The sequence below is a fragment of the Solanum verrucosum genome, unplaced genomic scaffold (assembly GCF_900185275.1).
Source record: "Solanum verrucosum unplaced genomic scaffold, falcon-dt-bn FXZP01000041.1, whole genome shotgun sequence".
Lineage (NCBI taxonomy): Eukaryota > Viridiplantae > Streptophyta > Magnoliopsida > Solanales > Solanaceae > Solanum > Solanum verrucosum.
In genome coordinates this window covers 1,031,922-1,059,877 of record NW_026020250.1, presented here as the reverse complement: position 1 = coordinate 1,059,877, position 27,956 = coordinate 1,031,922, and the positions used below count along the sequence as shown (strand labels likewise).

Below are 27,956 nucleotides of genomic sequence, written 5' to 3'. Positions count from 1 at the left end.
TTACTATTTCATACAATTTTCCCTTTAATTAAATTAATGTATTGCTATGGATGCATGTAGGGGTTGTGCTTTCCTTCATCCTGGCTGTCTACACTTTGCAGTCATCTCGAGATAAGTTGGAAAAGTATTTCTCCTCTTCCTCTTAATAGCTGCTGTCTGTCTTTCTGTATCCACAAGGCAGTAGTGTTAATTGTTGGAGGCAGGCTTAGTATAACTTGTGTGTTTCCTTGCAGGTTTGTAAGGGAGACTGTTGCTGAGACCAGCATCCCTGGCGTAGTAGTGGCAAAAGTTGAATGATAGAAGTTTTATTTTAGTTATAGACAAGTAACATTCCGATTTGAGTTAGACGATGGAAGGATTAGGTGTACAAGTTTACGGCATTTGTTAGGGGAAAATTATATAGAAGATAGATTCTGGAAGTAATAGAAGCTGCTGCTTGAGTTTCCCTTAGCTGTCTGTATTTGTTTTGCCATCTGCGTTTTGCTTTCCAAATTTCTGATACACGTTTGTTTAGTCACCAAAAGGGTGGCAGAAAAGCATTTGTTATATTTTAGTCTATTTTCTATTATTTTTGAATGAGTTGCCAAATGCCAAACCTCGTAAGTGTGATGTACTTACGATTTATATTACTAATATAGTAGAATATCTCTATGAAGTATCTAAAAAGAAGGATATCTCTACATGGAATAAGGAGGTATTTGGGAAGTTGGAAGAACAAAGAAGCCAGGCTTTGAATGACCTCACTCTTCTAGAACAATCTTCTAAAGACACATTTACAAACAACAATTAGCAAAGATTGAGGTTTCATGGAGACAAAAGGCAACGTGTCTATGGCTTAAGGATGGGGACATGAACATTCAGAGTGTAGCTAATGCTAAAGGTACAATTGTATTGATAAGCTAAAAATAGGGGAGCACATAATTGAGAACAAAAGAGAGATCAAGGAAATTTTGGACTTGTATCAACATCTGTATATAGAAAATTAACCATGGAGACAAATGTCAATCAACTAGATTTGAGAATTTAGCTAGAATCTCTGAAGCAGAAAATACTTGGATGGAAAGGGAGTTTGAAGAGGAATAAATCTTCTCAGTTATTAGCATCGGAGTTGGATGGATTCACTATGGCCTTTGGAGATTATCAAGTATCAGATCATCAAAGCTTTGAAACACTATCATAAACATTGTTCCATGGTCAAATTTGCCAATGCCACTTTCATATCCTTTATTCTTAAAAAGAAGGGGCAATTGAACTTGAAGACTACAGACCAATCAACATAATTAACAGCATTTACAAGATAGCATCAACGCTTTTGGCAAACAAGCTCAAAACAGTGATTGAGAAATTGGTGACTGGAAGTCAAAATGCATTTGGAAGAGAAAAATAAATATTACAGGCAGCCATCATTGCTAATGAGGCTCTAAATTGGAAATGAAGAGTAGAGAATCAAGATTGCTAATGAAGCTAGAAATTGAGAAGACTTTCAACAAATAAGTTGGCCAAGTATTGTAAGGGGTTCGATCTTTGAAAACTAATTAGTTCACTGATTTAACCCACTTCGGCTGCCAACAACCTTGTCGACGTCAGCCTTCCTACACTTAGTCAAATTTAGGATTATTTTGGTTTTAACTCAAAATATAGACAACAACGTTTTGAGACTAACACTTGGACATTTTTTAGGCAACATAAAACAGTAGGCAACAACATAGAAGATAACCAAGCAATCTAGGAAAAGAGAATAAGACAATCAATTTTACGGAAAACACAATTTCCAACTCATATTAATTAAAGTGAATACATGAACACTTAAATTTGTACCAGCCTTGGCACTATAAGATCTGATTAGTCACTCTATTTAGTATTCCATAATACTTAAAACAACCAACCCGAAATTTCACCATAAGGCAGCCTGCACATTTATAATTCTATGTGTAGCCAACTACCGACATATGGCGTAAAAGGAAGGAAACACATGTTGGCCTTAGCCTAATCCTATCCTATGTAGTTGACAACCCACAACTACTTGGGATATTAAAAATAATTCAGACAAGGTGCCGAAACCAAGCCTGCACTTTTTGTAACCGTCAGTCATGTGCTTTGTAACCGCCGGACAGATTTGGCTTTGCTTGTCTCTTGGTTGAGCTGCACACATGCATACCACAACCTCACTTAGTCTTTTCAGTCTTGCATTGCTCCCACTCAATGTTGCCACACCAATGTCCAAAACCATGTCATTTCTTTATCCCACGTTGGCATCAATGCCCTTTGCCCTTGTCATATATTTGAATATTAATGTCATGCCCACATGACATTGCTAAGCCTTTACCTTGTCAAGTCCTCACCAAGTTGCCCTGCTTTCAAGTCCTTGGTCCTCACTTGTCACTTCGGAATCAGGCCTTGGTGCCATTACGCACACCTTAGCTTTGTCAACAGTCTGTCGCCAACTTGGCCTTGCATGTTTGTTTCCTTGCCTTACGCAAGTGACAAGGTCAACATGCTTTAAAACCTTGTCCATGCTTCTATTTAACTGAGTGACTTAGATCAGGGATCTAACAAACCACCCCCACCAGTTCGATTCATCGCCCTCGATAAAATAAATTGAGATACAACAACATCGTTTTTGGCTAACAAAACACTTACAAGATTAATACACACTACTGGTTCTTTATATGGTTCGGCATCATCAGTCTCAGCTAACAAACAATTGACAATCTTTGTCCATTTTGAACAGTTCCTTGCCATGTATGGTCCATCACAAATGAAACATCCATTAAACTTAGCTTTTTCTTTGCCTTTGGACGGTCCAACCTCTTATTTTTCCTTATCCTTGTCCTTGTCCTTAACATTAGGATCGCTTTCCTTTCTCTTTCAATCCTTCGTTCTGTCTTTTCCTTTAGACTTAGAAGAAACAGAAGAATTTTCCGCATCATCTCGTCCCAAATGAAAATCTGCGAAGGCATCTGTCCCCACAATTACACTAGGAAGATCTTTAATGCTTTGCCTTCAAAGTTCATTATGTGCCCATTTTTGTAATCCATAAAGGAAATTATGCAACTTATCCTCCTCGGACATGTTGATAATAGCCAGAATTAAAGAAGAAAATTCTTTGACATAGTCTCTAATAGATCTGGTTTGCCTTAGTGTCTTCAAATGGTTCCTAGCAATCCAGCCTGCATTGTGAGGGAAGAATTGATCCTTCAACTCTTTTTCCAGAAGTTCCCACGAATCAATCTTAGGATGCTCAACACTCACTTGTTCAACCATTCTTGTACGCCACCACAATTTTGCATCATCTACTAGATACATAGTAGTGATTGAAACCTTGTCTATCCCATAAGAAGTTTTTGAGTTTCTTGGCACTCCTTGTGCCCCCAAATGCCTTAGGCTCAGGAATTTTCACCTTAGAAGACTCCCCACGAATTGGTCTAGAAGTAGTAATAGCCAAACACAAGATGGACAGTTCGGCGTAAAGGATTTCTTTTTCCTTCAACACTTTGTCAACTTCAATTCGAAGGGCTTTATTATCCTTCATCATGCCGTCAAATTTTAATGACGTTGCCTCACGAAAACTCAGGCTCTCCATTAGTTTCTCTTCAATGTCAGCCCGATATAAATCCATTTTTGAACGAAAATTTTCAAACTCAATTTTCATTCCATAGAACTACGTGATCAGATCCACTAAGTTTGGGTCATCAAGCCGGTCATCAGTCATGCCAATAAAAGCTTCAATTCCACGTATATGTTCACGTAATGCAACATTCGTCACCATCTTTCGATTCCTAGAAACATGACGCTCTGATACCAATTGTAAGGGGTTTGATCTTTGAACACTAATTAGTTATTTAACCAACTTTGGCAGCCAACAACCCTGTTGACGTCAGCCTTCCAATACTTAGCCAAATTTAGGACTGTTTGGGTTTTAACTCGAAATATATGCAACAACATTTTGAGACTAACAGTTGGACATTTTTTTAGGAAGCATAAAATAGTAGGCACCAATATAAAAGATAACCAAGAAATATAGGAAAAGAGAATAAAACAATCTTTACGGAAAACTCAATTCTCAACTCGTATTAATTAAAATGAATACAAGAACACTTAGATTTGTACCAGACTTGGCACTATAAGATCACCCTAGACTTTATACTTAGATTAGTCACTCTATTTAGTATTCCCCAATACTTAGAACAACCAACCCAAAATTCCACCATAAGACATCCTGCACATTTATAATTTTATGTGCAGCCAACTACCGACAAGTGGCGTAAAAGGACGGAAACACTTGTTTGCCTTAGCCTGATCCTATCCTATATAGTTGACAACCCACAACTACTTGGAATATTTAAAATAATTCAAACAAGGTGCTAAAACCAAACCTCGGCTGAAATAGAATAATGTTGCACTTTCTGTAACCGTCAGTCATGTGCTTTGTAACCGTCGGACAGATTTAACTTTTCATGTTTTCAAGTCGAGCAGCACACATGCATACCACAACCTTACTTAGTCTTTTCAACCTTGTACTGCTCCCACTCAATGCTGCCACGCCAATGTACAAAACCATGTTCTTTGCATTACAGCCTTAGCTTTGCTTGTTGTTTGCCCTTTTCATATCTTTGAATATCAATGTTATGCCCACATGACATTGTTAAGCCTTCACCTCGTCAAGTCCTCACCATGTTGCCTTGCCTTCAAGTCCTCGATCCTTGCTTGCCACTTCAGAATCAGGCCTTGGTGCCATTACGCACACCTTAACTTTGTCAACAGTTTGTCGTCAACTTAGCTTGGCATGTTTGTTTCCTTGGCTTATGAAAGGACAAGATCAACATGCTTTAAAACCTTGTATGTGCTTCCATTTAACTGAGTGACTTAGATTAGGGGTCTAACACTTACTTACTATCTTGAGGTAAATGGGGATTGATAATAGATGGATAAGATGGCTAAAATTCAACATCACTATAGTTAAGTACTTTATAGTAGTGAATAGGGCACATGTGGGTTGCTTCCCTCCCTAAAGAGGCATTAGACAAGGGATATTATTTCACCATTCTTATTCATCTAAGCAATAGGATGCCTCAACAAAATGATTCAGAAATCGAGTTTTTTGCATTGGATTGAGACGTTTAAGATAGAAAGATACTTGGGGTCTTAGGCTTATGTGTCACATTTGCTCTATGCAGATGACACATTGATTTTATGTGGTGCTGAAATATCACAAATATACAGCCGAATTGTGTTTTTTTATGCTAGTTCAGATTTACACATGAATATGTTAAAGAGCGCTATCTACCTGGTCAATGAAGTTTTAAATCTGGAGGAGCATATCAAGGGCTGTAATATTGGTTTGTTTCCTTCCACACACTCGAGTCTTACTTTGGATGCTCTGTATAAATCCACTTAAATTTGATTCAAGGTTATTGAAAAGTTTGAGAAGAGGTTGGTAACATGGAAAAAAACAAAATCTCTCCTTAGGTGGTAGAGCAACACTGTTCTAGACAACTTATCTACTTATTACATGGCCTTGTTCCCAATGTCAACTGAGGAGAACAGATTGACAGGATAAGAAAGAATTACCTCTAGGAAGGTGCCATAGAGGAACACAAATTTCATCTCACCAAATGAAGAAGATCACATAACCAAAATACCAAGGAGGTTTTGGCATTAAGAACCTTACATGTCACAACAAAAGTATGATGATGAAGTGGTCATAGAAATACAACTTGGGAGAGGTGGGGCTCTAAGCATAGAAGACTGAATCAATTGTTCACAGATATTACTACACTTCCTTATGGAGTGGGATTGTGGAAATGTATTAGGATGTTGTGAGACACATTTGGTTAGAATACTCACTTTGAATTGGACAATGGTTTACTCCTAAAATTTTATATAGACAAATCGTTTGGCAATACACTCTTTAGAAGGATTTTCCAGATCTGTTCAGAATTGCTTAAGATCACAATTTTGTTATTGTTGTTAATAGGGAAGGGAACAACTGGTATATGATATTTAGAAGGAATATGCATGTTTCTAAAGTGAATGATATGGTAGATCTTTTTGCTAGACTACGACATTATCAAATTAATTTTCAGGAAGTTGATATGTTTAAATGAGGACATCAAAAAGGAGTTTATACAATCAAGGAAAAGTATCAATAATTGTGCTCTACAAACTCCAAAACAGATAACTAGCTCTGTAAAATCATCTGGAGGACCAATCTACCTCCTAAGGTTGCTTGTTTTACATGTACAACTCTATTTAAGGTATGTCTCACCCAAGACAACATAAAGAAAAGAAAAATTTAGTTCCCAAATAGATGCTATATGTGCAAAAGAGAGATCGAAGCCACAAATACCTTCTTCTTCATTGTGAGGTGGCCTCAAAATTATGGTAAAATCAGCTTAGGGTGGTCAGTCGGACGCCCTTCGTAAAAAAATTCTAATATATATTGAAAGTTATATGAAGTATATATATATCTCTCTCATATATATATATATATATATATACACACACACACTACCTTAAAAGCATGAACTCTCAAACTTGAATGTTAAATTATTGTTATACCCCCAATTAAAAATAATCAATTTATTTTATTTATTGATTTAATTAATTGTATTATATTAAAAGTAGATATCATTTCACATTAAGGGTGTGTTTGGTATGAAGGAAAATATTTTCCGAAAAAGATTTTTCGTGTTTGGTTTATGAATGAAAAAATGTTTTTGAGAAATATCTTTTATTTTTACAAGAGTAGAAAATAATTTTTGAAATTAAAAATATTTTTTAAAAACTAACTTAAATTTTTTTCTGGATTGGGGGGGGGGGGTGGGGGGTGCCGGAGGTGATCGAGGTTAGGGGTGAAAAAATAAAAATTTGAAGTTGAAAATATTTTTTAAAAACAAACTTAAATTTTTTTTGGCGGGGTGGGGGGCAGGTAGGGGGTGATGGGGCTGGTCGAGGGTAGGGGTGAAAAAATGAAATTGTGAAGTTGAAAATATTTTTTAAAAACAAACTTAAATTTTTTTTTGGGGGTGGGGGGTGGTAGGGGATGGGTGGGTGGGTGGGGGGGAGAGGTCAAGGGTAGGGGGTGAAAAAATGAAATTTTGAAGTTGAAATTTTTTTTAAAAAATAAACTTAAATTTTTTTGAGGGCTGGGAGGTTGGTAGGGGGCGGGGTGGATGGGGGGGAGGGGTCGAGGGTAGGGGTGAAAAAATAAAGTTTTGAAGTTGAAAATATTTTTTTTAAAATAAACTTAAAATTTTTTTTTGGGGGTGGGGGGCTGGTAGGGGTTAGGGTGGGTGGGGGGAGGGTCGAGGGTAGGGGTGAAAAAATGAAATTTTGAAGTTGAATAATTTCTCAAAAATAACTTAAATTTTTTTTTGGGGGGGGGGGGGGGGCTTGTAGGAGGGTTGGTGGGGAGGGGGGTCGAGGGTAGGGGTGAAAAATAAATTGTTTTTTTCAAAAATTAAATAAATTGTAATTTGAAGTTGGAAGAGAGTTTTGGAAAATGTTTTCCTCAAGTTTTGAAGGAAAGTTATTTTCCTTAGATTTGAGAAAAATGAGTTGATTTGGGAAATATTTTCCAAAACATTTAACCCAACCAAACATGAGAAAATTGGAAAACATTTTTCAAAAAATATTTTCCCCTTCATACCAAACACACCCTAAAGGATTGTGACTTTTCCAAAAGGTTGTGATTTTTTCAAAGGGTTGTGACTTTTCCAAAGGATTGTGCCCTTTTCGATGAATTATGACTATTTCAAAGGGTTGTGACTTTTTCGATGAGAAATGACTTTTTTCAAGGGTTGTGACTTTTCTGATAAGGCACAATTAGCACCTATTCATACTACTATTCGTTAGCTATAAATAAATGGGTTTCCTCTCACTTTTTAACTACGATCTTTCTATGTTTTCAACTCTTCTTCTTCTTAAAAAGTCTCAAGTGTTATTTGCAGTAGTTGATTAAGTTCCAAATTCAACGAAATTTTAGGTACCACATAAGAAAGAGTTGGTGAACAAATTGTAGCAAATAATGCATCAATTCACATTCATATTTTCCTCTTATGATTTTCATCACACATATTCTTCAATATTATTTGTATCATTTTAGAAGTTTAATACTCTTTTATTAACCTACATATTTTATTTATTAAAAAGACTTATTTCCTACGAATAGTCACAATAATTTTCAACCTTCATGTTTCTTCGGTCATAAATTACAACCATTCACTCCTTATAAATTCTTGGGGATCTCTTTTCTATGACAGTTTGAGATCATTCAAAATTTTCATAAATGATTTATCCCCAATCTATTGATATGTTTTGTCGAAGTTCTTAGCATTGAAATTTTGGTATTGTCTTTCTACTCCCACTATCCAACAATAGTTGTCACGCCCCGAGCTACCCCTGAGACGCGGACACGGGACCTAGGATCACAAGCGATCCCAAGCTAACCTTGTTGGCATGATCATGAGCATACTAAAGATAATAAACTGATGCGGAAGCTAAATCATAAATAAATCTGAAAAGATGGGGAATACCCATATACTATAACTGAGATATATCAAATCTGAGAGTTTAATACAAAAGAGATATCAAACTCAAAATACTAAGCTGAATCTAACTATGTCTGAATTAAGCCTCTAAACTGACTAGAAATGTTGGGACATACCCCAACTAGATCTAGCAAAACTGAAACTAAAGACTAAAAGCAGTAAGGATAAACATGTCACTAGTCCTCGAAGAATGAGGACACACCACTGATGTTGCTGAACTGCAGATCGGGAATCGATCTAAGCGTGATCTGGATGCTGAGAACCTGAACCTACATCACGAGAAGATGTAGCGCACGTATGCGTCAGTACTTGAAAGGTACTGAGCATGCATGATAGAGTAAAGCTGAAATAACATATATCTGAACAAAGCAATAAAGCAATGAAATAATCTGAACATGATATAGATACTGAAACTACTGAATACTGAGCTAACTGATGCAATGACCAAATGTATAACATGCTGAGACTGAATACTGACTGTACTGAAATATGGTCAATGCAAAAGAGTCTTACTGAACTGTGGGAGCTACTAATAACCGACATAAAACCACATGAGCTAAATGTGGAGTCCGATGTATACGCCCTATCGAGAGGACCCAATATACCCTGCCAGAGGTATAGAGGCATGCTGGCGTGATCACTAAACTGATGTTGCCCACATAGGGGACTTACACCTACGTGGCTCGTAGTTATGGGACTATATGGGTACGCTGAACCCTAGTCCAACTCGGTATTATGCTACTCCCAATGAATTAAGTGGTTAACTGGTTATGACTAAATTTCTGTAAATATTGGATAGCTCGAAACTGAACATGCAAACTGAGAATGCAACAATTAATCTGATAATGATGCATTCATGAACTGAGGCATGTATAACTGAATACTGAAATATCTGACCTAGCATGTGTAATTCAAGAACTAAAGAAATACATAGCTAGGGTTCTGAAATTCATGCGATAAACTGAGCAATAACATGATAATCTGATTTGGAACATTTAAATAATTAATTCATGATGATCTGTTCAAATTCTAGAAACCTTAGGTCTGTTCATAATCATGGAATCAAGAATCTTACTGAATTCTAGGGACCTAATGGGCGAAAGGAACCCACTAGTGAAATCCGACATACCTGGTGACGAATTCCACGAAGAAATCTTTTGATTTCGGGGCTGGAACTGAAGGAAACTTGTTGCGTTCTTGAACTAGGGTTCTTGACCTTTTTATCCTCTCTTGCTTCTAATTTTCTAAGTTTTGATTAATGATTTTGACTAAGGTAAGTTCTAGTTATGTTTCTAGGCTTAAACTGACTAAAACCTCATGATTTAGGGTTTAAACGACGTATCTTAGGGGTTAAACGAAATAGGAAAAGACCAAAAGACCCCTGACTTAACTGTTGTCGGAGTGATCGACGGATTGGACTGACGGGCCGTCATTCAATCGACGGTCCGTAGATTGGGTCCGTCGATCGAGTCTGCCCGACAGGGCTTCACTAAAATAAGCATAACTTTTTACTCAGAGGTCAGAATTTAGAAAACTCGGTGGAGTTGGAAAGATAATTCAATTATCTATCTAACCATAGGTCATGGGACACATAATTCATTTTGTGATAAGAGTTATGACCATCTGAAGTTGACCCATCAACAATTTTCAGCTAACTGGCTGCTAATCCTCATCTACGGTCAGACCTACGGGCCGTGGATCGATTGACGGTCCGTGTTGGTCAATTGTAGTTTGTGTCAGAGGCTGGGTAAGGGAAGTCTCGATCCACGGACACAGACCACGGACCGTGGTCTGATCTACGAACCGTGGGTCTGTCTGTGAGTCGGGACTTAGCCAAATTTTGTGACTGAGTTCTGGGGAAGTTTTCTGTCACGAACCACGGACCTGCAGGACGGACCGTGAGTCCATCTACGGTCCGTGAATGGTGTCCATGAGTGCCACCTGTAACACCAGAAATCTGAAATCTCTATTTTTGGATACAGGGTGTTACAATAGTTGTCCACTATAGTATTTTGATATGTCCAACAATACTTGTCTACTTTATGAAATCGATAGATAATTTTACACTTAGTTCCTAATTAATCATTATCATTAATTATAGTTATTTTCCTATTACATTTTTCAAGACCTTGTATTTATTATATTCAAAGGGTAATATAGTTAAATTACCCTTCTATTTATAATTTCTTAAGAAGTGTGCAAAGTCAATAGTGGACAAGTATTATGTACAGATGGAGTATTAAAGAAGAAAAGAAGAGAACAGAGAAATGTGCAATTAACTGTTAATTTTGCTTCCAACAGAAAACTTCTATATATAATGAGTGAGAATTTTCATTTATTTTTCTTTGTTTTCTTTCTTTAGTTAATTTCTTTTTATGTTTTCATTCGAGGGAGAATTTAATATTTAGTGTTCACATAACGAGTGACCAGTGAAGAATACTCACATTGTGGATTACTTTTTCTAATAAAATTAATAGATCAAATTATGGGAAGACAATAATAATACACAAATACGAAAAAGGGAACATGATCGGGGTAATATATTTCTTCTTTATTTTTTTATTTTTTATTCGTTTACCCTCGAACGAAAGAGTTTCTTCCTAACTTTTCTAATACAACGGGCATCAATGTAGTCCATTGAATTATTAGTTTGATGTTAATTCCACCATTTCAAAAATAATTTTCATTTTTACTTATAATAAGATAATATAGCCATGATAATAATAAATTTTTAATAAATATTTAAGTAAAAATGAACAGAGAAAATAAAGTATTTGTAGCAAGATATTTCAATCAAATAGAACACTAGAGAGAATATAGTTGTAACGACCTGTTTCTGTCGTTATAGAAACACCAACGGGGAAAATTTTGGGACCGGAATTTTTTTTCGTAGTATTTGGATTTTTTCAACCTAGTCCAGATTTAGACAAAATCAGAGTCTTTAAGGTATAGTAAAATCTGGTAACAATCGGGTGAGTTAATTTTAATTTGGATTACAAGAGTAGTTAGATAACTCGTTAAGGAATCCGTACGACTTTACGGAATTGAATTCGGGACAGCAGAACTCCCAAAATTGATTTTAGCGTGAAGGTATTTTCTGAACGTTATTTGTAGAGGTGTGTTGTGAAATGGGGTATTGGATTTATTAAAATAGCTTACTGGTTCGGGCAAGCCGCCTTGGCGGGGGTTTATGTCGCTATAGCGGGGACGCTGCAGCGGGGTGAGGGCCGCTGTGGCGAGTTCGACGCGACTTAAGGTCGTAAATAAACCCCTAAACGACCTCATTCTGCACTTTTTTATTTTTAGAGCTAAGGAACGAACCCCAGGCGACTCTTGATAGTTTTTCACCATTCTTGAGGCTAAAGGTAAGCTTTTCACTCCCCGAATCCATTTTTCGATCCACAGAACGTAATGGAATGGGTAATTATCGATGGAGGAGGGTTTTGATATAAATTCTATGGTGGAAACAGCCCTATTTGGATACTTGGGATCATAGGTATGATCTATGGTTCATAGAATTGTTACAATTTGGGTAATTAGTGATTGTTTATTGATTCTCATGTTATTATGATTGTTTGTAGACCAAGAACAAGCGGAACAAATCCGAAAAGGGAAGGATCAAGTTTCTTAGAGCTTCAAGCTTATTTTGAAGTAGGTGATGATTGTGATTTTATGATTATGTGATGTATGTTTGTTCTTGCTTCATTATGATACATATATATATATATATATATATATATATATATATATATATATATATATGAATGTTGCATTATTGATCACACTTGTTGTAAATGAGATAGATGAATGATGATTACCATGAAATCATGACTTAAATGTATGATCTTGAGGATATACTTGTGATTGTGATTGTGGTATGTTGAATGGATTGGTTGTCACGTTCCGGCATAACTAACTTGGATCGATTGTCACGTTCTAGCATAATTATGGAATCAGTTTCCACATTTCAGCATAATCATTAGATCGGGTACCACGTTCCGGTATGCTAATTGTTTGGGTTTGGGTTCCATGAGAGGACCAATGACTTGTCATAATTGTGTATCTTGAGAAAATGTGAAGTTGTTCATTGTTCGTATATGTTGATGATATTGTATATTTTCGATATATGCATGTGATTATATTGTTGTTTGACGTATGTATGTTACACTTAGTGGGATAGTCGCGTGATCCTACCAGTACACTGTGGTTCTGTACTGATTCTGCGCTTGCTCTTATTTTTGTTGAGTACAAGGCATCTTCCGGCAGCTATGGACAGACCTCGCTTAGAAGATCATTAATCGTTCGAATTCAAGGGTGAGCCAATTCTTCCGGGCTGCCATGGGTTCTCTTTCGTCTATGTCCACCATTTCGAACTTAGACTTTTCTAGTTAGTTATTAGCACATTAGTTTGGGGTTGTATCCCTTCTTGTTTAGACTTGTTGAACTTTAGATGTTTTGGTACATTGACTTTCACATTCTAGGTTATTTCTTCCGCATTGTTTAGTTCATTGTTAGACTTTTGTTAGAGTTTATGGGAACTCTATTTCTTTCCTTAGTATTTTTCCTGCTTTCATATACTTAGATGTCTTAGTTTTGGTTTAGTTGCTTGGTTGGGTTGCAGTAGTGGTTCTCCCACTGGAGGGTTAGTGTGGGTGTCAATCACGATAGTCTGGGTCGTGACAATAGCGTGAACATATATTTTCGTCTTCCTTCTTCACTGACTATGACTTGTCCCATTTACTTTTTTTATTTTTATATTTATATTGAGTATAAAAAATTTTAAGTATGAATTTACTGTTATTTTGTGTTTACTTTAATCTAAAATGTTATTTCACATCATTAACTCTTTCCTAGCTATATAAAAATAGATTTAAAAAAATAGTGATAGATCATAAAATTATTTTAAATCTAATTAAAGATTCTTAAATAATACTTTAAATTTTATTTATCTATTAATTTTTTTACTGAAAAAGTTTAATATTTTATATAATGATACAACTTCTGTAAGATACTAGATACTCTCATTAGACAACAACTATATGATATGTATGCGGCAGAAAAAAAGAGAAGATTACAATTCCACAAAGATAAGGTAGAAACTTAAAGAAATGAAATATTTTTCACCATAGGTGATGTTGTTCATATATTAACATTAAAGTCTGCTATATATATATATATATATATATATATATATATATATAAAACAAAGAATTGGTCAAGCTAAATATTTGACATACACTCAAATCTCTATGTAACCATCATTCGTTATAAAAATAATTCACTGTAACAGTCTAATTTTATTTAGAACAAATTTTTGGTATTATATTTTTTTGTCTCTATATACTTGTTGTAAAATTACTTCTCTGTGATAGCCTTACTCACATATTAGTTGAGTAATAATATTTTGTAATGATATATTACGTGTAAAGATAAAATATTAAAATATTTATGATAATCGTTATCAGTGTCATGCACATACTAAATTTCAAGTATGAATATTTAAGAGTAAAATTGTACTTAAATGGTGTCCATCATTTATGGTCATCACCTCAAGAAGAAAGGCTATTGATGACATTTTTAATTTTGATGTTTTTTTCTATTTTGTTGGTTAAATGTATTTACAAAATCGAATGAGGTAAAAAAAAATACTACTAAAGAAATATGACTTTCTCCCCATATTTAAAATTTGAATGTATTTTGAAATGTTTCAATGATATCTGGTCATTTTGATCTCAAAAAACAAGTTAGTCGGTGAAAATTTGTACTAACCGTTTAAAAACATTTTTCCTATGTTCTTCAATTATAATTATTTAATAAAAACTTTAATATAGTAATATTAATTCCATTATACAACGTCATATACTATATGATACGAGACACACGTGCAATGCACGTGCCGTGAAACTAGTATATATATATATACACACACTAAATCTTGGACATCCTTAACAAAATTTTCGAATTTGCCACTGGAGACATTTTGTATGGGATTTTGCCATGGTAGCACACGATCGTCTTTACTTGGCTGTGGATGATGATTGACAATAAATTAATGACAATAGTAATGTTTTATGCTACTTGATTTAGGCCTCATTTCTTTGCAATAAATTTTTTTGATTTGTTCAAGGTAATTACAGTAAAACTTCACTAAATTAATACTTATAATCTCTCTAAAATAATATTTTCCTCCGATCCCAAATTGGGCCAATAGAAAAAATCACTCATTTCGATAAGATAATAAGATAATATATTTTCAGAAGACTCCTATATAATATATGGTCCCATTAATATTATAAATTAATAACTCTTTAAAAGCACAAATATATGTAAAGACAATTTAGTGAAATATGATTCTATTATGTTATATTTTTTTGTTAAAATTTAAAGCTAGCTAGTTGAAGCTCATTTCTGATTTTTCTTATTGCATCCAAAAGTTTATGTGTTGTCTTTTTTAACTGCACCATTAAATTGTGAAGAGTTGTAGATGTGATAAGTGATTCCTTACGCGTAATTGGTTCTAAAGGTATGGTGTCATCTCCAACTTTATCATCAACATAATTTTTTTAAATGGTATCCACAATTTGTCTTATCTGAACATGTATCACTTTCACTCATCCAACAAGTTATTAACGTCTATTTTATTGCGGTAAATGAGATCATTATTCATGACTTCAAGTTCAATAATGACATTTTCACAAGTGGGTTCATTCAAATTCTCTTAGATTTCATTCCCGAATGAATTTTGCGATGTCGAAATACTCTTTAAATTAATAAATATTATTTGTTGATTAAATAATACCTCTACAAAATAATAATATTTCATGATCCACCTATATTTATTTAGTGAGGTTTTACTATACATGCATTTGTTTACATTAAGATTTGACCACTTATTTAGTCTAAATAGGTCTTTATCATTAAGATCTTGAATAAAGTCTTAATATCACTAAGAGGTAATTTTTAAGTGAATAATTTTCAGTGGCACTCTATTTACAATTACCAACCACTAATCATCCCAACCATCACAACTATCATTAGCAACCACCAAAGGGGAAATCTACTTGAAGATATGTTGCATATTGGGAGACAAAATATGTAATGCTAAGGTTATCAAAGATATAGTCTCGAGAGGTTGACTTCGGAGTAGCGTTCCCAAATAAGATAAGGCAGGGGATCATGTCCATGATGAAGTAGGAGAAAAGACAAAGGGGATAAGAAAATCAAAGAGTCTAATGTGCGGACCTGAGTAGTGCAGGAACATTAGTTGGCACCACTAAAGACTTTAATATATTGAACACAAACACTGACCTTAGGAATTTATAGCTCTAGTGGAACCTTCTGATTGGTTGATGCCCCATTATTATAGCCTAGCAATAGTCAATCTCTTTCATTTGCAAAAGTATTCTTAATCCAAGCAATACAACAACAATACACTATTTTCTTGAGCATCAAGCATATCTTTTATTTTGTCTTAGTTCTTATTTGCATTTTAATACGAAATTACTCTTGGAGCCAAGGCCAAATCTCTTGGGCTCACTTGCAAGCACTTTAGAAACATTCAAATTTGACTTTTTTACTCTTAAACTATTTTTTCGTTATATTTACTTAGTATGAACTAATTATAAATAATCAAACTGCTAGTTAAAAGAGTCTAAAAGAGTTGGAACTAGACGCATGCTTTTGACCTCCATTTGAATTCTATTATCAATTTTAGAGTAAACAACCACCAACCTTAGTCACTACCACCCAGTGCGGCCAATCCCTACTATCAACCACCTCCATAAGCATAATTAGCACAACCACCAACTACCCCTAATACATCATCAACCACCATAAATTCTTCAAGCACCATGAGCTACTAACATCAATCAACTTTCCATCACAATTATCACCATAACTACCTGTCACATCACGATAGTCACTACAATACCAACAATATCCACCACCACAACTATTACCACCAACTTACTAGCCACTAACACTAACCATTACCACCAACACCACTACAAATCATCTCCACCGTCACTAGCAAACATTAATATTTTATTTTGAATATTTAATTATTGTTTAGTTAAAATATATTATTTTATGCTTACAAATAAATTAATATGTATATTCAGATACTTAAAAACTAACCGTCTTAATCGTTCAATGTTTAGATCTCGAGATAACATCTTAATTATTTTGATGTACATTCAAATTCGGACGTCTTAATATTAATGAAAACAAATAAGTCCTCAATCTCATTGTTATATACTCTTTGGTAATAATGACTTGACGTCAATAATATTTGTCACTATGTTCATGCAAAGGTTTCTCTACCAATAGTTGACATAATCTCATTGTTATCTTTTTGGTAATGATTAGTTCCTCGATTGTCCAATCATGTAGTATATAATTTTTCAAAATAATATATATATGTATGTATGTATGTATGACCTCTGAATCTACATTCAAAATCATGTGGTGTTTTGATGATTAAAACTTTGTACAAGTGACAACATATATGGGGAAGAAATATTAATGAATGATGTTTTAATTAAGAATCAATTCCTCAATAGATCCCCAAGAATAAGTGAAAAAGTTAGCAACGCCGCAGAGGAATTGATCAAAGAACATGTTCCTTTAGCAGAAGTGGAGACCGTCTCAAATAAGATATTTTATGAAGAGTCAAAGAATTGAGATTATAACTCAATCCAATTCGAAAAGGATCCGAAGTTCAAAATATGGAAATATTATCATAAATTGAATATGTGGAATTAAAATGGAAATAAAAAAAAACAAGTCCAACGAGTAAAATATATTCAAACCAAGTCAAACTAGGATTGAATTTATGAAAAGACTTGAACCAACTTGGGTTTGGATTGGAGAAATATAATGTGTCTATTTATACCTATATAGACAATTACATGACATAAAGCTTTGACATCTTACCACACTCAAAGAGAGAGGTATCGGAGTGAGAGAGTTGATACAAATAGTCTCAAAGAAGAAATTAGTGTTACAACAAAAGAAGTTGTTCCTATGAAGTTTTATCTATATTGTTACGTTCTTGAGTTGTAATAGTTAGTTTCTTGGAGTGGTCCTAAATTAAGATCCTGATTACTTTTTAAGTTGTTTGTAGTAGGTGTTGTTTGTATTTGTAAGGGACTTCATTGATAGGGTGAAGTCATTAAAGAGAATAGTTAAGAGGGTGGAGGTTGGAATTATTGGGAATAATTCCTTAGGTTAAGGTTGTAAACCTTAAATTGCTCAAGTTTAGTGAAGAGATTGGGAAAATCCTGTAGAGGTAGGTCGTGGTTATTATCCCCTTGAGCAAATATTTTTCCACACTAAAATACTTGTGTTGGTTAACTTTATTCCATAATTTATCTTCTTGCATAGTTTATGTAACATCCTGCTCTTTTGTAATGCCTAAATTAACTAGTACGTTCATGACATGACGAAGAGTGATTAATAAATTAAGAATGATGTGATATGCCATATTTTAAGTGTTCAAGGGTCGTATCTCAAATTTTAAATGGCGCTCAGGTAATATATAGTGTCAACAAACATAATGAAAAGTTGGTGTCTCATTTGTATGAGTAAAAATTTTAGATATGAAATTTTATTTGTAACAATATAAAATTACCTATGGTCGATTAGAATTTAAGCTATATTAAAGATCAAATTTAGACTTGAAGTTTGAAGCCCTAAACTTAAAGCCAAAAACACATATTTCCCTATTTTAATTTAGGCAAATGTTAGTGCCTGACTTTTGCTCGAAATTTGATTTGTATTTATTTCAAACTCACATAATCGTATGAAAATTTGACACTATTAAACGCCAACTTTTGAACATGTGAGATTGAGAGAATTCTGCAATAAGTTTAATTTAAGACCGAGAAAATAATATTTTGAATTCCATTATAACTTGTAAAAGAACAAAACGATCAACTCTTACTTCAAAAATATCATTTTCAGCTTTAGTCTTCGTTAATAGCTAAGTTAAATTGTGAAGAAGTCCACAGGTATTTGAAAGGTTGACTTTTCGTACTGTTGCAAAAGGACAATTGGTGGAAATATGAAAAGCTGAAAACAAGAAAGTGGAATTGCACACTAAGCACGATCAGAAGTGAATTTATAAGCAAAAATTGAGGCACGTGGCTTCGTGATTTTTTCATCAAATTATTTTATATATTACCTTAAAAACATCAACTCCTAACTTAAATGTTAAATTACTATAATATTCCTAACTTAGGTTGTGACTTTTTCGATGAATTGTGATTTTTCCAACAAGTTGTGACTTTTTCCAAAGGATTGTGATTTTACGATGAGTTGTGACTTTTCCAAAGAGTTGTGATTTTTTCAATAAGTTATGACTTTTCCAAAGGGTTGTGACTTCTCGAAAAGGTCATGACTTTTGAGATAAGACACAAAAAACATTTGTTCATACTACCCTTTGTTGACTATAAAGTGAGGAACTTCCTCTCATTTTTCAACCAAAATTTTTTAATCTTCTACTCTTCTTCTTTTTGCATTTTAAATTTTTTTGTGTGATTTATTTTCGTTGAGTGAGTTCGAAATTTAGCGGAATATGAGGTACCACTATTCTGATGAAGTAAGTCATTCTATCTAAGAGGGTGTATTCCATAACCTCGAGTACTTGAGGAAAATAAGTTTGATGATTTAATAATTATTTTTTTGCTTAATATATACATTATAGTATGTAATGTTCCAATATATGAAGTTAACATGATGTAGTCTAAATTCATTTGTTTTTGTTAACAATTTCTCTTGTGATATAGATATATGCTTCATAATATCTTTTCCAAAATTTAGAGAATTGTAACGATTTGTTTTGATGCTCAAGACAAAAGAATGACTTTATTTATCAATGCTACTTATGTGATTTAGACTCTCATGAAGTTTGTTTCAAAATCGTTTTTACTATATAAACACTAGGGAATTTGGCCGCGCTTCGCGCAATTAAGAAATATATATGTAAATTTATTTTTAAAAATAATTATGATACAAGAAATAAAAAATCAATTATAGAAATAAGAAATATGATAAAATCACAATACAAATATTTTTGTAGAATTAGAACTTGAGTGAATTACATTTTTATTATCAAATATTTTTCAAAATTAAAAGACTAATTTATTAAGAAAAAAAATCATATATTATGATGTTAATACATAAAATTCGGATAAACATATTTAAGGACTTGATATTTTTTGTTATTTTTGTCAAATGATAAATTTACTATCCGATGAATCTTCCTTTAATTCGAAAAAATAAATGATGAAACTAAAAATAGGAGGAAAAAGAGATAAATATTTCTATTTCATTTCTTCTTTGATATTTGATCCTTTCTTTGTCCTTGTGTTTCCTCTTATTCATCATCGTCTAAATAATTATTTTTCTCTATTTTTTATTATCATCTAAATAAACCTCTATTGCTAATTTTTCGTATATATCCTATATTATTCTGGTAATTCTTTAGAAGTAGAAGAAATGGACAAATTTAAATGGTTCTTCACCTTAAGAAATACCTAAGAATTGCGTATTTCAATACTTAATATGCATTTTTTTGAGCCATGAGTAATAAAAGTAAGTAAAAAGAGAAAAATAACAACACAATTTTGTCAAGTCCTTAATCACAAAAATAAAGATGATAAAAAATCAGATAATCAATGCAATTATATTTTAGTTTTTATCAGTCACCCCTTCTATCCATATCCAAGAGCCTTTTCATGGAGTCAAATTAAAGTATAAATATGATATTACAACAATAATATAGAATATCCCTATTTTAAATATGGAATAAAAATAATAATCTTGAGTAGGAATCTAATGAAGCAAAAAATATGAATTTATATAGACAAAATTGAAGAAACTAATATCATAAGGTATCTTAAATTTTGAAATTAAATAGTTGGGGTGTCACGCCCCAAGCCTACACCCTGGACGTGGCCGGTACTCGGAGACCATTGCTGGCCCCAAACGAACCCTTGGCCTGACTTTCTTAACTCAGCGGAAACCTAACTCAACCGAAATAACTCAATACAATGAAAGGTCATAAGACAACTTAAATGATACAAATCTGGCCAAAAAGGTAACTCGAGTCTCAAAATAGAATATTTATACATATACACAAAAGAGAGACTTAAACTAACTGACTGACTGTCTATAAAGCCTCTAAAATACTGAGATGGATGTTGGGACATACCCCGCAACATCCTACTAAAACAAAACTAAAAGAATAGAACAACCGAGTCCTCCGAAAAGCAAGGAGGCTCACCACTGACTCTGGAGTGCTTAACTGGATCAACGGCGTACTGGATGCTGATCCTGGGTACCTGCGTCTGCATTATCAAAAGATGCAGGCCAACCGGCATCAGTACATTGAATGTACGAGTATGCGAGCTGGACCGCTAAACAACAACTTAGGCTTGAAAGGGATACGAAAGAGAACTTACCTTGGCTCTGTTCAACTCATAAGTAACTGAACTCGATATAAAGCAATAAGACACATGCAATAATAAAGCTTGTAAAACTATTTAAAACATGACGTAAAAATCATATTTATAATATCATGAAAATACCATGTTTCCTCTCAAAGTCTACTTGTGCAATGCATGAATGAAGTCCCATACCCCCATCCACACTAAGCAGAACTTCTCGAGGAACCAAGCTCTTTCTACTGTGGGAGTTCTCTAATCGACAGCAACCACTACATGTCCAAGTGGTGATACAGCGTCTTGTCCACGCTGTCAGAACTGTTCTATACTTTGTCGTCATATAGAACGCTATTGCTTAGTGGATCCGCTAGCTTAACTTTCGTGATCATCTAAAAAGTATGACCCGAGAAATCCCATGTTTGGCTACATGGTTCTTATGGAGAGTTGAGTTAATATGAACTCGTGTCCCCAATTCGGTGCTCAAGACTACTCCCAAAAATACTTTACCTCATAAGTGTTTTAAACACATCTTTCTTTAGTTGAGATAATTACTCAAAGCTTAGCCCAAAGGCTCTTGAAAACTCTTTCTAAAAAGAACATCTCAAAACCATATTTTAATATGATCATTGATGACTCGGGATATTCATATTGCTTAAACATTGATGATATATCTAGAGACCATACTGTTTAAACATTGATGACATACTCGATTTGTCATACTAATCATGTTTTAGAAATTCTTTCGCAAAACTCATCTTTTCTTAAAAAGAGATAGTACTCAAACTTCTCAAAACTCTTTTGGAAATCTCAGTTTCCTCTCATCTTAAATGTGAAAACATTTATAAACTTCTTTGGGAAATACTTAGTTCCCTAATAACTTTTGAGAATGCACTTGACTCTTGACTCTTTACTTAACTTGGAACTTGAGCCTTAAAATGAAGTTAAAACGTTCAATAAAGACTCTTGAAAAATTTTAAAGACTTGCTTTGACTTGCTTAACTTCTAAGTTTGACTTCTAACTTCACTTGACTTGAAAACTAACTTTCCTTGAATTGGAATTATGAATTCAAGGTGTTTGATCACATGTTATGGATGAGTTCTTGACGTTTAGACGTACCTTGGAGTGTTGGAAACAACTAGGAAACATAAGTACAATACGAAGGAACATGCATGAGAAAGTATGAAAAGGATGGGGGAACTTGGCGTCCTTGGCGCTCTACAAGGCGCGGAGCGCCAGCCCTTGAAGCTCAGAAGGCCAGCTTAGGCGCTCTGCAGGGCGCGGCGCCCCAAGGGGTGAAGTTCAGAACACTTCTTGGGGCGCTCTGCAAGGCGCGACGCGCCACCCCTTTTCCCCGACAATTTCGACTTTTCTCCTTCCTTTCTCCAACTCTAAACCTCCTAAACTCCAAGGTTTCCAACCCCAAACATTTAAAATCATAAATCCCTCAACATACAATAGATTTCAACCCAAACACAACCGAAAACATGCCCAAATCAACAAGGGACTTCAACAACACAATCAACAACACCATCAACACAACCCAACAACTTCAACAACATATCCAATCTTTTCTCAATAATAAAAATGTGTTTGGTGTGTAGGGTAAAGGATCAACCCAACACTAAGAACTCACATACCTAGTGGGGATCACCCCCGACAATATCCACGACGGAAACTTGTTTGATCTCCTCTTTCTCCTCTTCTTTTCTTCTTCTTCTGTTCTTCACTCAAAACCCTCACTCTCACTCTTTTAAAATGGGATAAAATGATCCAAAAATCAACCTAACACAACAATATAATCCCAAAAGAAATAGCTAGGGAAAAGACCAAAATGCCCTTAAAATTTCCGAACGGATTCCCTGCCAACTGCCCAACTTTCAAAGGGCATAACCGCTCATACTAACTCGGAACTGAGCAAACTCGGTGGCGTTGGAAAGATCATTCCAAAAGCTTCGAAATCATAACTGGAAATACTCCTAACTCATCATGAGCTAGGAGTTATGACTGCTCAAAGTTGACCAAAACTCACAGATTTCCCACACTTGACCAATTTTCCAGATTTTGAATTTTATTCCAAAAATGACTATTTCTGATTTCAAGCTTTTTCATAGTTATTTCAAATTGCCGGATGTTACATGGGGGTTATGAATATGAAAATTTAAAGAAAAGAGTTAATAATATTAATTAAAGTAAAAGTTCAATTAGGTATAAGTTAGGGAGATGAGAATTTTAAAATAAATAAAAGAAGAAGAAAATAAAATAATGAAGACCAAGAAATAACTCATGTACTATTCAACATTTGTTGGGTGTTTTAAGTTTTATTAGGAAAGCAAGCAAATAAACTTCTTCTCTTTTTATGTTTAACAAAATTGAAAGAGGAAAAAAAATACAATAAAAAGAGACAAATATCTTGAAATATTAAAGTGGTAAATATTGAGACTTTTAATTTTTTGTAACAAAGAATAATAATGCGTGTAAATAATTTTTTAGAAATTTAAATATAACAATAAATAGAGGAGTAGTAATTGATATATTATATGAAAAATTATCAAAAAAATTGAGGAAAAAAGATAATTAGAATCATTGGCCAAAGAGAGGTGCAACTTCACTTCTCTAACATCTACCTTATATTATATATAGATTTTTAAGTACAACAATATGTAATAGCTATGAGAAATGTACCATATACCTTTCAAGCATGGCAAAATTTTAGAATATTGAAATCAAAACAATACATTAATGAATCTTTAAAATATTAAAATCATTCAAACTTCTAATATGATCATCTCTCTTGATGAATCTTTCAACATAATTATACTTCATTCTTCATTTTGATGATCTTGTACTAAATTAATGTGAACATCTCTTTATATATAATGAATCTTTGAAGAATATATCGTTGATCTTCATCAAAGTGAAGAACATATCATGTCACTATCTTTTCTATGATTTCTTATGGAAAAGATGAAGAATAATTTTATTTTTATTAAAAAAGGAGAAAAAAACTACACTATTATAAAGAAAGAATGAGAAAAAAACTACACTAATAGAAAGAAAAAATGAGAAAAAAAAACTACACTAATAGAAAGAAAGAATGAGAAAATGAAAAATGAATATTCAACATCTCCATGTATGATTGTAATTTATAGATTTGATAATCCATAAGAATAGGTTGAAGAGACATGTTATTTAAGTAGAGAATATGAATAGATGAAGTTTTTTGTAACTCATTAGATATAATTAGAATAATAAATATGATTGGTTTTTTTATTTAAAAAATAAAATATTTAATGAAAAGAATTAAGAAAACAATCTCAAAAAAGGAGAAAAAAGATAAATATGAATGGAGGCCATAGAGGGGTGCCAATTCACCTTGTCTATGTTTCTCCTTTATATTATATATAGATTGCCCTTTTGTTTTACTTATTTACTATTTCTTAATATTTCAGTATTTTAGACGAAAAAAATTCATATGACTTGTAATAACGCTAGTTGAAGTTTCTATTAGTTTAATTTTTATTATTTATTTAATAATTAATTTTATGAGATAAATATTTTCATTAATGCAAATATATATTTATATTTGGGTAGGTATTTGTATTTAAATCAAAGTATTATATATGTCACAAATGTATTATCAAGTCAACAAGATCTTCTAACTTCAAAATATATTATTTTAAAATGTTCAAAGTCTTTTTTATGTTCATATGACATCTAAACAATTTAACGTGGAAAACACATGCAAAGCACATCTGGTTAGATGACAAGAAAAATACAAAGCAAATATTGTCTATAAGGTAATATTAGTGAGATAAAGCTAATTACATGATTGAACCTCATCAAATTGAAATAAATATATACATTATTGCATTTAACTAATAATTTTTCATTGACCATCTTCATAGGTTTGTGTGAATAAGAGATCCATATGACGATCCACGTTGAAAATTCACAAAAGAATCTGCAATATTATTTTTTGCTAAGCTTATTATTTAAATCTTCGCTTAAATAAGCAATACTATTTACTATAACATATATTTTTGGAGTTGGTAATCACGTGCAATGCACGTGTCAAAAAACTAGTATATATATAAATTGGTATAATATCATCTGCTGATATCTGTATTATAAGAAGATTAAATAATGCACTTCCGTATTATAAGAAGACTAAATAGTGCACTTGATTAAAGATTAAGTTGTTTACTTAATTAGAAGACTAGAAATTAATTATTGCTTAAACAATTTTTTCCTTTTCTAATGCACTTATATTATAGAAAATTTAGATTTGTCATTAAGTACGACAGTACATTTTGCATGAGACTTTTGTCATAGTTCAATCATCATGAAAGTATCTCATTAATTTTTTTATTTCTAAAATTCTCCATTAGAAAGTAGTAGTAGCTCTACGTTTATTAAGATAATTTTTTAAAAATTAACATTGGGCATGGCCCATTTATTAAGTTAAAAATGAAATCTTGCTTGGACCCAAAAGGATCCAAGCCCAAGTCTACAAGACCAATCGTTTATTAAGATTTTAATTGGTGTAAAAATACAAAAAATATATATATTTGATGTTCATGTATTACGAATGTCCTCAGTTGCATACTCATATGATAGTTGTCCAAAATATAATATTTGTTATAAAGTGGTAAAACTTTAAATATGTTGTAAAACTTAAGAACAAAAGAACAATATAAAGATGAAGACAAGAAGAATATAAGACAAGAGGAACAATATAAGATAACTTTCTTTCTTTCAAGTGTTCACCAAATCTTCAAGTGTATACAATATGAACCTGTATGCCTCTATTTATAGTGTAACATAGAGGCATACAAACGATTAGTCATAAACATGAATATAATGGGGGAGGTTATGGAAGTGAAAGGTTACAAGAATAATGATTATAAAGTTGGAGGTTATGGAGGTTATGGTTATCTTCATAATGGAGGAAAGTAATGGAGATAATGGGTGAGAGTAACCTCTTAGTGTAATGGACATCCACACTGTAATATTTTATAACACTCCTCTTTGGATGTCCATAGATAAATATGTCTCGTTAAAACCTTACTAGGAAAAACCTTGTGGGAAAAAATCCTAGTGAAGGAAAAAGAGCACATATCTTTTAATACGCTTTGAATGTTGCCTTGTTAAAAACCTTACCAGAAAAACCCAATTGGGATAAAACCATGGTTAAGAAAAAGAGTACAACGTGTATTTTTCTCCCCCCGATAAAGAATTTACTTGATATTTCGGAGACAATGCATTCCAATCTTATATCACAACTTCTCAAATATTGATGTTGGCAATCCTTGGTGAATAAGTTTACAAGATTATTACTTGAATGGGTCTTTGAACGTCAATCTCACCATTTTATTGAAGATCATGTGTGAAAAAGACTCTTGGTGAAATATGTTTTGTTTGATCTCCTTTGATTGTATCCTCCCTTCAATTGAGCTATATATTATTTTTGTATATGGTGGCTGGAATATCATTTTCAAAAGAAAATCACACATTTTCTGAATATGATAGATCATGATTCCAACCAAACACACTCCCGACTTAATTCATAGATCAATATTATTTCTACATTATTTGAAGAAGTGGTTACTAATGTGATTATTTGAATTTTCAAGATATTGTTGTGTCTCCATATGTAAATAATAGTATATTTGCAAATGAGCTTTATGCAGATCAAATAAATATTATGTATCTACATAATCAAATCATTTCTGACTCGGGGATTGATCATTTCAATTTTATTGAAGTTCGTGTTTTCTTCTGAAAGAAAATCACACATCTTCTATGTATTGAGTCACTTGCTTTGTTAGTTTCTAGTCATAACTTGAATGATAATATGACAATCATTTCACATAACTTTTGTTATGAATATCAAATAATCTTCTAGCATTTGCATAACCAACAATCTTTAAGTGCATCAATTACACTAATAAATGACATTTTAAATCATTTTCATGAGATCAAAAAAATTCTTTCTCTGTGTTAAGCAGTCTCAAAATCATTGAGTACTCAATGTAATTGCTTTAAGACCTTTTAAATCCTTCAAGGATTTTCATATAAAATTCATCGTCTAGTTAGACATAATAATCATTCATTATGTATATTCAAGTATTTCATCTATTGACAGACTGAAACAAGTCTCATTGCATCCACCACTGGAGAATATATCTCCATTTAATTATATCAGGATTTTTGCGAAAACCCTTTATGCCCCGAGCCACAAACCGCACTTTATATCTTACGGTTATACTTTCACACAATGATTCATTTGTACCACACTGACATTATATTTTGATCCATGAACTATAAGATTAAAAATATCACTTTTCTAAGTGAAACAAAATATACTTGAATAGTGCCAATAATTTATCTGTCCACACTATATGACAAATTCAAATTTAAGATCCTCGTAATCATTTATAGTATTGAGTGATACTTCATATCAAAGATACCGTTGACGGTCATTTTGACTTGATTCCAATACAATATAACTTATTGAGATCTCTTCATTTTTTTAATCATTTCAGGTACCTGAATCGTTGCCAAGATTTTATGAAGTGTTATGCCGTAGTGCTCTTTCAAAGCACTTACCTCATTATCATGACCATTTTGATAATTTGATCCTCTCCTTCCTTAAGGAGTTTTACGTTTGGAATCGATTGGTCTATCACGCTTCTGGCGTACCATAGACTCTGTCCTTCAAGGATTATTTCATTGAGCATTTGCAGCTTAATTAAAATATTGGATCAGCAAATACATCTGGCATATTATTTGTAACATTTCGCAAATGAATTATCTCTTGAACTTCAAGAGATAATTCACCCCACACATAATTTTCAGCTGCTAAACATATCTCCCCCTAATGTTAGGAAATCTAACATTTACCCCCAACCTCATTTGGAGATCCATCTTTGTGCGTTGTGGAACAATAAAATCATA

At 33.1% G+C, this 27,956-nt stretch overlaps 1 protein-coding gene across 3 annotated transcripts in view; it reads left to right on the top strand.

The window, feature by feature from the left end:
- Window positions 1-27,956, top strand: part of LOC125833069 (uncharacterized) — a 1,066,246-nt gene that overhangs the window by 29,121 nt on the left and 1,009,169 nt on the right. For 2 of the 3 annotated variants that reach the window (XM_049512224.1, XM_049512225.1), the window contains exons 8-9: window positions 61-124; window positions 234-308. In XM_049512224.1, coding sequence (XP_049368181.1) covers window positions 61-124; window positions 234-297 — 128 coding nt within the window. In that variant the 3' untranslated portion in view covers window positions 298-308. Of the gene's footprint in view, window positions 1-60; window positions 125-233; window positions 559-27,956 lie in introns of those variants that run through there. The other variant, XM_049512226.1, reaches the window with a different exon arrangement.